Here is a 12,203-nt window from a genome sequence, read left to right as displayed (position 1 = left end):
TTACGAGACCATCCGCCTCAGAAGATCCACAGCCATGGTCCACATGGCGACCCTTCGAGGAAACTCACGGAGACGCAGTTATCGGACAGCTGGTCCAAGTCGTTGATCACGATCTCTTTGAGGAAGGGGCACGCCTTGGAGATGTAGCTGAAACCAGTCACGCTCACCTTCAGGGGCCAAGATGGGGGACAGGAATGTGAGTCATCCCATTTGCTTCCTCACACTTCCCATAAATGAAAACATACATCTGGAAGCAAACTGGTGACCCCGCCCCCTCCTTGTTGTTGTGAGCACATGGTGGGTCGGCCTGGGGGCTCACTCAGACCCTCCCTTTCCCTCTCTCTCCTCCCTTCTATGCAGATCCCAGCTCACTTTTTGAGTGCGGCCAGAAACAAGTGGAGCGTTTGGATTTTAGACGACTGACCTGGGTGCAGCCGGACAGGTCCAGGTGGATCAGATTGTGACAGCCTCTTCCCACGCTCAGGTACTGGAAGCCTTTGTCCGTCAGCTTGTAGCAGTAGGCCACGCTCAGGTACTGGAGGTTGACGCAGTTTCTGTTGGAAAAGAGTGGTTATGGGCTGCATGAGTGCCGGGGTAGATGCGGTTCATTGGGACAAAACATGAATACCAACATGTCTGAAGCATAAGAAATGTCTTTTATCGGTATTTAACAACAGAACAGCAAGTTGTTGACATACTAATATAATACAAACCCCGTTTCCATATGAGTTGGGAAATTGTGTTAGATGTAAATATAAACGGAATATTTGCAAATCATTTTCAAGCCATATTCAGTTGAATATGCTACAAAGACAACATATTTGATGTTCAAACTGATAAACATTTTTTTTTTGTGCAAATAATCATTAACTTTAGAATTTGATGCCAGCAACACGTGACAAAGAAGTTGGGAAAGGTGGCAAAAAAGACTGAGAAAGTTGAGGAATGCTCATCAAACACTTATTTGGAACATCCCACAGGTGTGCAGGCAAATTGGGAACAGGTGGGTGCCATGATTGGGTATAAAAGTAGCTTCCATGAAATGCTCAGTCATTCACAAACAAGGATGGGGCGAGAGTCACCACTTTGTCAACAAATGCCTGAGCAAATTGTTGAACAGTTTAAGAAAAACCTTTCTCAACCAGCTATGGCAAGGAATTTAGGGATTTCACCATCTACGCTACGTAATATCATCAAAGGGTTCAGAGAATCTGGAGAAATCACTGAGCAGCTAAGCCCGTGACCTTCGATCCCTCAGGCTGTACTGCATCAACAAGTGTGTAAAGGATATCACCACATGGGCTCAGGAACACTTCAAAAACCCATTGTCAGTAACTACAGTTGGTCGCTACATCTGTAAGTGCAAGTTAAATCTCTCCTATGCAAGGCGAAAACCGTTTATCAACAACACCCAGAAACGTCGTCGGCTTCGCTGGGCCCGAGCTCATCTAAGATGGACTGATGCAAAGTGGAAAAAGTGTTCTGTGGTCTGACGAGTCCACATTTCAAATTGTTTTTGGAAACTGTGGACGTCTTGTCTTGTCCTCCAGAACCATCCGGACTGTTCTAGGCGCAAAGTGTAAAAGGCAGCATGTGTGATGGTATGGGGGTGTATTAGTGCCCAAGACATGGGTAACTTACACATCTGTGAAGGCGCCATTAATGCTGAAAGGTACATACAGGTTTTGGAGCAACATATGTTGCCATCCAAGCAACGTCATCATGGACGCCCCTGCTTATTTCAGCAAGACAATGCCAAGCCACGTGTTACATCAACGTGGCTTCATAGTAAAAGAGTGCGGGTACTAGACTGGCCCGCCTGCAGTCCAGACCTGTCTCCCATTGAAAATGTGTGGCGCATTATGAAGCCTAAAATAGCACAACAGAGACTGTTGAACAACTTAAGCTGTACATCAAGCAAGAATGGGAAGCTTAAAAAATGTGTCTCCTCAGTTCCCAAACGTTTACTGAGTGTTGTTAAAAGGAAAGGCCATGTAACACAGTGGTGAACATGCCCTTTCCCAACTACTTTGGCACGTGTTGCAGCCATGAAATTCTAAGTTACTGTATTTTTCGGAGTATAAGTCGCACCTGCCGAAAATGCATAATAAAGAAGGGAAAAAAACATATGCAAGTCGCAAACTATGAAAAAAACTGCGACTTATAGTCCGAAAAATACGGTAATTATTATTTTCCCCCCAAAAAAATAAAGTTTATGAGTTTGAACATCAAATATGTTGTCTTTGTAGCATATTCAAATGGATATGGCTTGAAAAGGATTTGCAAATCATTGTATTCCGTTTATATTTACATCTAACACAATTTCCCAACTCATATGGAAACGGGGTTTGTAATATAATAATGTACTTGGAACATATTACCGCTATTTTCATGAGCATTAGTGTTATAATGTGTGACCTTGTCAGCTATAGTTGCTTGTTCAGGCTCGGGATTGAACAAAATATGCGTGACAGCCAGGGAAAAAAATAGTACATTGTGCTGTTTATCATTCACAATCCTTATATAAGTCATGTGGTTTTCTTTTTTTATGCACTCTTAGTCATAAATAAATAAATAAATACATAAAAAGTCAAAGGAGGCTCTCTATTTTGCCAACAAAACCCTCTAATTAAACAATCCAAAACCTGCCAACAATACTCTTTACACACATCGTGACTGTCATGTCTGTGTGATCAGGTTTTATTTTTGGACTTTTTGTGCACTTTTGTTTTGTTTTGTCACCATAGTTACCCATTAGTTTCACCTGTCATGTCACGCACCTGTTTTGAGTCACGCACCTGTTGTTAATCATGTCCATAAGTATCAAGTGGCTCAAGTGACTCGACTCAAGTGGCCTAGTGGTTAGAGTGTCCGCCCTGAGATCGGTAGGTTGTGGGTTCAAACCCCGGCCGAGTCATACCAAAGACTATAAAAATGGGACCCATTTCCTCCCTGCTTGTCACTCAGCATCAAGGGTTGGAATTGGGGGTTAAATCACCAAAAATGATTCCCGGGCGCGGCCACCGCTGCTGCCCACTGCTCCCCTCACCTCCCATGGGGTGATCAAGGGTGATGGGTCAAATGCAGAGAATAATTTCGCCACACCTAGTGTGTGTGTGACAATCATTGGTACTTTAACTTTAACTTTTAACTTTAAGTTCATTCATTTTCTGTTGTTCGTCCTGACGACCTCACACCACATTTATGCTCCGTCCATTCCTCTAAGGTCCTGCTTCATGTCCCCTTGTCAAAGTAAGTTTTGGTTCCATGTTTAGAGTCTTTTTGTTTTTCATAGTTTGTTCTCCGCCACTGTGCGTGCTTTTCATTTGTATTTTTTGCTATAGTCTTTTGGTTTCATAGTTTATTCTCCGCCACTGTGCGCGCTTTTTGTTTGATCCTTTTTTTTGTATTTATAGTCTTTAAATAAATCATGTACCTTCATTCCCGTCTCGCCCGTGCCAACTTTCCGTTGCATCCCGGAAAAGCAAACTCCCAAGATCAAGTAGTGACAGTGACCTGAATGTTCACCAAATAATATCGATGTTATCCCGGAAAAGCAAACTCCCAAGATCAAGTAGTGACAGTGACCTGAATGTTCACCAAATAATATCGATGTTATTATAAGCGCAATTGGAATTGGGGGTTAAATCACCAAAAATGATTGCCGGGCGCGGCCACCGCTGCTGCCCACTGCTCCCCTCACCTCCCACGGGGTGATCAAGGGTGATGGGTCAAATGCAGAGAATAATTTCGCCACACCTAGTGTGTGTGTGACAATCATTGGTACTTTAACTTTAACTTTTAACTTTAAGTTCATTCATTGTCTGTTGTTCGTCCTGACGACCTCACACCACATTTATGCTCTGTCCATTCCTCTAAGGTCCTGCTTCATGTCCCCTTGTCAAAGTAAGTTTTGGTTCCATGTTTAGAGTCTTTTTGTTTTTCATAGTTTGTTCTCCGCCACTGTGCGTGCTTTTCATTTGTATTTTTTGCTATAGTCTTTTGGTTTCATAGTTTATTCTCCGCCTCTGTGCGCGCTTTTGTTTGATCCTTTTTTTTTGTATTTAGAGTCTTTAAATAAATCATGTACCTTCATTCCCGTCTCGCCCGTGCCAACTTTCCGTTGCATCCCGGAAAAGCAAACTCCCAAGATCAAGTCGTGACAGTGACCTGAATGTTCACCAAATAATATCGATGTTATTATAAGCGCTAACGCAGACCGATTATTTTTTTGGCGGCGGCCCCTTTTAGTCGTCTCCATCTCACAATTGTGTGCTCCAACTTTGTGTTGGAGGGACGGAGAGAATATTTGCATCGTCATGCCGGCTTTGGCGTTCACGCTCTTAAGCGCGCCACATCTGTTCATCTAAATCTTGGCCGTGTTGTTCTCACACGTGAAAGCACCAGAGCTGGGCTGCACGTTTGGAAAAAGAGCATCAAGAAGGGTAATTCTGGGAAGTGGAGGGCAAGGCTCCAGCCATGATGATGAGATTGTTTACCTGGAGAGTTCCTTGAGACTGAGGTCCGTGAGAAGAGTGCTGGAGATGTTCATGTAGAGCAGGCAGTTGCAGCCCTCCACCATGGACTGGATCATGGCGTCCTGCCAGAGAAGACACATTTCATACACAGCTGCGACCACGTCTGTGGAGTCGGGATCTCAACATCCAAACAACGGCTGTTATTGTGTGAACGCTCCAGAACATTCACACATGCTTTTCTACACCAACATTCATCTATTTAGTCAACTTCTTCTTCTACAGATTTCGGCGCGCTCTACCTTCCACATTTTTCACTTGATTCAAAGCGTTCCAACTTCAAACTGTTCAGCCTGTTTGGGAATCGCGGACTTTCACTTGAAAAATTCCAAAAATTCCCAGATTTCCGGGACATTTTTCCCATTCAAACTGAATTGGCCATTTTTCAGACTCTCACCATTTCCACATTTTTCAGCCTATTCAAACCATTCCACCTTCAACATATTCCACCATTCTGGAAATTCAAACAATAATTTTTCCAAGTTCAAAAAAATTCCAGGATTTTCCAGAATTCCTGCTTTTCCAAAGCCCTATTTCCACACTTTTTTTCTGGCGACTACTCCTTCCACATTTTTCAACGCATTTCAACTGTTCCACCGTCAAAACATTCCTCTTAATCAGGACAAAAAAACAAAGTTGTATTTTGAACTGGAAAAATTCCCGGTTTTCCCAAAATTCCAGGAATTCTGTAATACAATTTCTCAATTCAACATGTTACTACTTCAACATTTCTCCACTAATTTGAAACATTTCATCACCAACCATTTCAACTCATTCGGACCATTAAAGTTTTTAACCATTTTCAAGAAAATTCCCGCTTTTCCTGAAATTACCAAATTTTTCTGAAATTCCCATTTAAAGTAATGGGAAATTTTTCAAAGTTCCACAACTCCCACATTTTCCACCTGATTCAAACCGTTCCAACTTCAAACTGTTCACCCTGTTCGGGAATTGCAGGCTTTCACTTGAAAAATTCCAAAAATTCCCAGATTTCTCAGAATTCCCAGTTTTCCGGGCCATTTTTCCCATTCAAACTGAATTGGCCATTTTTCAGACTCTCACTCTTTCCACATTTTTCAACCTATTCAAACCATTCCACCTTCAACATATTCCACCATTCTGGAAATTCAAACAAAAAATTTTCCAAGTTCGAAAAAATTCCAGGATTTTCCAGAATTCCTGCTTTTCCAAAGCCCTATTTCCATACTTTTTTTTTGGCGACTACTCCTTCCACATTTTTCAACACATTTCAACCGTTCCACCGTCAAAACATTCCTCTTAATCAGGACAAAAAACAAAGTTGTTTTTTGAACTGGAAAAATTCCCGAAATTCCAGGAATTCCGTAATACCATTTCTCAATTCAACAGGTTACTACTTCAACATTTCTCCACTAATTTGAAACATTTCATCACCAACCATTTGAACTCATTCAGACCATTCAAGTTTTCTACCATTTTCAAAAAAATTCACGCTTTTCCTGAAATTACCACATTTTTCTGAAATTCCCATTGAAATGAATGGGACATTCTTCAAAGTTCCACAACTCTCACAATTTCCATCTGATTCAAAGCGTTCCAACTTCAAACTGTTCAGCCTGTTCGGGAATTGTGGGCTTTCACTTGAAAAATTCCCAGGTTTCCCAGAATTCCAGGTTTTCCGGGACATTTTTCCCATTCAAAATGAATTGGCCATTTTTCAAACTTTCACCATTTCCACATTTTTCAACCTATTAAAACCATTCCACCTTCAACATATTCCACCATTCTGGAAATTCAAACTATAATTTTTCCAAGTTAAAAAAAATTCCAGGATTTTCCAGAATTCCTGCTTTTCCAAAGCCCTATTTCCACACTTTTTTTCTGGCGACTACTTCTTCCACATTTTTCAACACACTTCAACTGTTCTACCGTCAAAACATTCCTCTTAATCAGGACAAAAAACAAAGTTGTTTTTTGAACTGGAAAAATTCCCGAAATTCCAGGAATTCCGTAATACCATTTCTCAATTCAACAGGTTACTACTTCAACATTTCTCCACTAATTTGAAACATTTCATCACCAACCATTTGAACTCATTCAGACCATTCAAGTTTTCTACCATTTTCAAAAAAATTCCCGCTTTTCTTGAAATTACCAAATTTTTCTGAAATTCCCATTGAAATGAATGGGACATTCTTCAAAGTTCCACAACTCCCACATGTTCCATCTGATTCAAACTGTCCCAACTTCAAACTGTTCAGCTTGTTTGGGAATCGCGGGCTTTCACTTGAAAAATTCCAAAAATTCCCAGATTTCCCAGAATTCCAGGTTTTCCGGGACATTTTTCCTATTCAAAATGAATTGGCCATTTTTCAAACTTTCACCATTTCCACATTTTTCAGCCTATTCAAACCATTCCACCTTCAACACATTCCACCATTCTGGAAATTCAAACTATAATTTTTCCAAGTTCGAAAAAATTCCAGGGTTTTCCAGAATTCCTGCTTTTCCAGAGCCCTATTTCCACACTTTTTTTCTGGCAACTACTCTTTCCACATTTTTCAACGCATTTCAACCGTTCCACCGTCAAAACATTCCTCTTAATCAGGAAAAAAAAACAAAGTTGAATATTGAACTGGAAAAATTCCCGGTTTTCCCGAAATTCCAGGAATTCCGTAATACAATTTCTCAATTTAACATGTTACTACTTCAACATTTCTCCACTAATTTGAAACATTTCATCACCAACCATTTTAACTCATTTTGACCATTCAAGTTTTCTACCATTTTAAAAAAAATTCCCGCTTTTCTGGAAATTCAAACAATAATTTTTCCAAGTTCGAAAAAATTCCAGGATTTTCCAGAATTCCTGCTTTTCCAAAGCCCTAATTCTATACTTTTTTTTTGGCGACTACTCCTTTCACATTTTTCAACGCATTTCAACCGTTCCACCGTCAAAACATTCCTCTTAATCAGGAAAAAAAACAAAAGTTGTTTTTTGAACTGGAAAAATTCCCGAAATTCCAGGAATTCCGTATTACCATTCCTCAATTCAACAGGTTACTACTTCAACATTTCTCCACTAATTTGAAACATTTCATCACCAACCATTTGAACTCATTCAGACCATTCAAGTTTTCTACCATTTTCAAAAAAATTCCCGCTTTTCCTGAAATGACCACATTTTTCTGAAATTCCCATTGAAAGTAATGGGAAATTTTTCAAAGTTCCACAACTCCCAAATTCCAAAAATTACCAGATTTCTCAGAATTACAGGTTTTCCGGGATATTTTTCCCATTCAAAATGAATTGGCCATTTTTCAAACTTTCACCATTTCCACATTTTTCAACCTATTCAAACCATTCCACCTTCAACACATTCCACTATTCTGGAAATTCAAACAATAATTTTTCCAAGTTCAAAACAATTCCAGGATTTTCCAGAATTCCTGCTTTTCTAAAGCTCTATTTCCACACTTTTTTTCTGGCGACTACTCTTTTCACATTTTTCAACGCATTTTAACCGTTCCACCGTCAAAACATTCCTCTTAATCAGGACAAAAACTAAGTTGTTTTTTGAACTGGAAAAATTCCCGAAATTCCAGGAATTCCGTAATACCATTTCTCAATTCAACAGGTTACTACTTCAACATTTCTCCACTAATTTGAAACATTTCATCACCAACCATTTCAACTCATTCAGACCATTCAAGTTTTCTACCATTTTCAAGAAAATTCCCGCTTTTCCTGAAATTTTCTGAAATTCCCATTGAAATGAATGGGACATTCTTCAAAGTTCCACAACTCCCACATTTTCCATCTGATTCAAAGCGTTCCAACTTCAAACTGTTCAGCCTGTTGGGGAATCGCGGGCTTTCACTTGAAAAATTCCCAGGTTTCCCAGAATTCCAGGTTTTCCGGGACATTTTTCCCATTCAAAATGAAATGGCCATTTTTCAAACTTTCACCATTTCCACATTTTTCAGCCTATTCAAACCATTCCACCTTCAACACATTCCACCATTCTGGAAATTCAAACTATAATTTTTCCAAGTTCAAAAAAATTCCAGGATTTTCCAGAATTCCTGCTTTTCCAGAGCCCTATTTCCACACTTTTTTTTCTGGCGACTACTCCTTCCACATTTTTCAACGCATTTCAACCGTTCCACCGTCAAAACATTCCTCTTAATCAGGAAAAAAAACAAAGTTGTTTTTTGAACTGGAAAAATTACCGAAATTCCAGGAATTCCGTAATACAATTTCTCAATTCAACATGTTACTACTTCAACATTTCTTCACTAATTTGAAACATTTCAACACCAACCATTTGAACTCATTCAGACCATTCAAGATTTCTACCATTTTCAAAAAAATTCCCGCTTTTCCTGAAATTACCACAATTCCCATTGAAATGAATGGGACATTCTTCAAAGTCCCACAACTCCCACATTTTCCATCTGATTAAAACCGTCCGAACTTCAAACTGTTCAGCCTGTTTGGGAATCACAGGCTTTCACTTGACAAATTCCCATAATTTTCCGGGCCATTTTTCCCATTCAAAACAAATTGGCCATTTTTCAAACTTTCACCATTTCCACATTTTCCAACCCATTCAAATCCACCTTCAACATATTCCACCATTCTGGAAATTCAAACTATAATTTTTCCAAGTTCAAAAAAATTCCAGGATTTTCCAGAATTCCTGCTTTTCCATAGCCCTATTTCCACACTTTTTTTCTGGCGACAACTTCTTCCACATTTTTCAATGCATTTCAACCGTTCCACCGTCAAAACATTCCTCTTAATCAGGACAAAAAACAAAGTTGTTTTTTGAACTGGAAAAATTCCCCAAATTCCAGGAATTCCGCAATACCATTTCTCAATTCAACAGGTTATTACTTCAACATTTCTTCACTAATTTGAAACATTTCATCACCAACCATTTCAACTCATTCAGACCATTAGAGTTTTCTACCATTTTCAAGAAAATTCCCGCTTTTCCTGAAATTACCAAATTCTTCTGAAATTCCCATTGAAATGAATGGGACATTCTTCAAAGTTCCACAACTCTCACATTTTCCATCTGATTCAAAGCGTTCCAACTTCAAACTGTTCAGCTTGTTTGGGAATAGCAAGCTTTCACTTGACAAATTCCAAAAATTCCCAGATTTCCCAGTTTTCCGGGACATTTTTCCCATTCAAACTGAATTGGCCATTTTTCAGACTCTCACCATTTCCACATTTTCCAACCTATTCAAACCATTCCACCTTCAACACATTCCACCATTCTGGAAATTCAAACAATAATTTTTCCAAGTTCAAAAAAATTCCGGGATTTTCCAGAATTCCTGCTTTTCTAAAGCCCTATTTCCACACTTTTTTCTGGCGACTACTTCTTCCACATTTTTCAACACATTTCAACTGTTCCACTGTCAAAACATTCCCATTAATCAGGAAAAAAACAAAGTTGTTTTTTGAACTGGAAAAATTCCCGAAATTCCAGGAATTCCGTAATACCATTTCTCAATTCAACAGGTTACTACTTCAACATTTCTTCACTAATTTGAAACATTTAATCACCAACCATTTGAACTCATTCAGACCATTCAAGTTTTCTACCATTTTCAAGAAAATTCCCGCTTTTCCTGAAATTACCACAATTCCCATTGAAATGAATGGGACATTCTTCAAAGTTCCACAACTCCCACATTTTCCATCTGATTCAAACTGTTCCAACTTCAAACTGTTCAGCCTGTTCGGGAATCGCGGGCTTTCACTTGAAAAATTCCCAGGTTTCCCAGAATTCCAGGTTTTCCGGGACATTTTTCCCATTCAAAATGAATTGGCCATTTTTCAGACTCTCACCATTTCCACATTTTCCAACCTATTCAAACCATTCCACTTCAACATATTCCACTATTCTGGAAATTCAAACTATAATTTTTCCAAGTTCAAAAAAATTCCAGGATTTTCCAGAATTCCTGCTTTTCTAAAGCCCTATTTCCATACTTTTTGTTTGGCGACTACTCCTTCCACATTTTTCAACACATTTCAACCGTTCCACTGTCAAAACATTCCTCTTAATCAGGACAAAAAAACAAAGTTGTATTTTGAACTGGAAAAATTCCCGGTTTTCCCGAAATTCCAGGAATTCCGTAATACAATTTCTCAATTCAACATGTTACTACTTCAACATTTCTCCACTAATTTGAAACATTTCATCACCAACCATTTGAACTCATTCAGACCATTCAAGTTTTCTACCATTTTCAAAAAAATTCCCACTTTTCCTGAAATGACCACATTTTTCTGAAATTCCCATTGAAAGTAATGGGACATTTTTCAAAGTTCCACAACTCCCAAATTCCAAAAATTACCAGATTTCTCAGAATTCCAGGTTTTCCGGGACATTTTTCCCATTCAAACTGAATTGGCCATTTTTCAGACTCTCACCATTTCCACATTTTCCAAACTATTCAAACCATTCCACCTTCAACATATTCCACCATTCTGGAAATTCAAACAATAATTTTTCCAAGTTCAAAAAAATTCCAGGATTTTCCAGAATTCCTGCTTTTCCAAAGCCCTATTTCCACACTTTTTTTCTGGCGACTACTCCTTCCACATTTTTCAACGCATTTCAACTGTTCCACCGTCAAAACATTCCTCTTAATCAGGACAAAAAAACAAAGTTGTATTTTGAACTGGAAAAATTCCCGGTTTTCCCAAAATTCCAGGAATTCTGTAATACAATTTCTCAATTCAACATGTTACTACTTCAACATTTCTCCACTAATTTGAAACATTTCATCACCAACCATTTCAACTCATTCGGACCATTAAAGTTTTTAACCATTTTCAAGAAAATTCCCGCTTTTCCTGAAATTACCAAATTTTTCTGAAATTCCCATTTAAAGTAATGGGAAATTTTTCAAAGTTCCACAACTCCCACATTTTCCACCTGATTCAAACCGTTCCAACTTCAAACTGTTCACCCTGTTCGGGAATTGCAGGCTTTCACTTGAAAAATTCCAAAAATTCCCAGATTTCTCAGAATTCCCAGTTTTCCGGGCCATTTTTCCCATTCAAACTGAATTGGCCATTTTTCAGACTCTCACTCTTTCCACATTTTTCAACCTATTCAAACCATTCCACCTTCAACATATTCCACCATTCTGGAAATTCAAACAAAAAATTTTCCAAGTTCGAAAAAATTCCAGGATTTTCCAGAATTCCTGCTTTTCCAAAGCCCTATTTCCATACTTTTTTTTTGGCGACTACTCCTTCCACATTTTTCAACACATTTCAACCGTTCCACCGTCAAAACATTCCTCTTAATCAGGACAAAAAACAAAGTTGTTTTTTGAACTGGAAAAATTCCCGAAATTCCAGGAATTCCGTAATACCATTTCTCAATTCAACAGGTTACTACTTCAACATTTCTCCACTAATTTGAAACATTTCATCACCAACCATTTGAACTCATTCAGACCATTCAAGTTTTCTACCATTTTCAAAAAAATTCACGCTTTTCCTGAAATTACCACATTTTTCTGAAATTCCCATTGAAATGAATGGGACATTCTTCAAAGTTCCACAACTCTCACAATTTCCATCTGATTCAAAGCGTTCCAACTTCAAACTGTTCAGCCTGTTCGGGAATTGTGGGCTTTCACTTGAAAAATTCCC

The 12,203-nt window shown here is 38.7% G+C and overlaps 2 protein-coding genes across 3 annotated transcripts in view; one reads left to right on the top strand and one right to left on the bottom strand.

Annotated features, from left to right (window-relative positions):
* Window positions 1-12,203, bottom strand: part of fbxl13 (F-box and leucine-rich repeat protein 13) — a 100,072-nt gene that overhangs the window by 19,103 nt on the left and 68,766 nt on the right. For both annotated transcript variants that reach the window (XM_061924549.2, XM_061924550.2), the window contains exons 11-13: window positions 4,500-4,600; window positions 425-554; window positions 69-167 (exon numbers count right to left, since the gene is read on the bottom strand). In XM_061924549.2, coding sequence (XP_061780533.1) covers window positions 69-167; window positions 425-554; window positions 4,500-4,600 — 330 coding nt within the window. The remainder of the gene's footprint in view (window positions 1-68; window positions 168-424; window positions 555-4,499; window positions 4,601-12,203) is intronic.
* LOC133571977 (leucine-rich repeat-containing protein 17-like) overlaps window positions 338-12,203 on the top strand; it is a 57,350-nt gene continuing 45,484 nt past the window's right edge. The window contains exon 1 of the mRNA XM_061924552.1: window positions 338-484. The gene's annotated coding sequence lies outside the window, so the exon portion shown is untranslated. The remainder of the gene's footprint in view (window positions 485-12,203) is intronic.

This window comes from Nerophis lumbriciformis, linkage group LG29 (assembly GCF_033978685.3).
Source record: "Nerophis lumbriciformis linkage group LG29, RoL_Nlum_v2.1, whole genome shotgun sequence".
Lineage (NCBI taxonomy): Eukaryota > Metazoa > Chordata > Actinopteri > Syngnathiformes > Syngnathidae > Nerophis > Nerophis lumbriciformis.
This window is presented reverse-complemented; position numbering and strand designations above follow the sequence as displayed.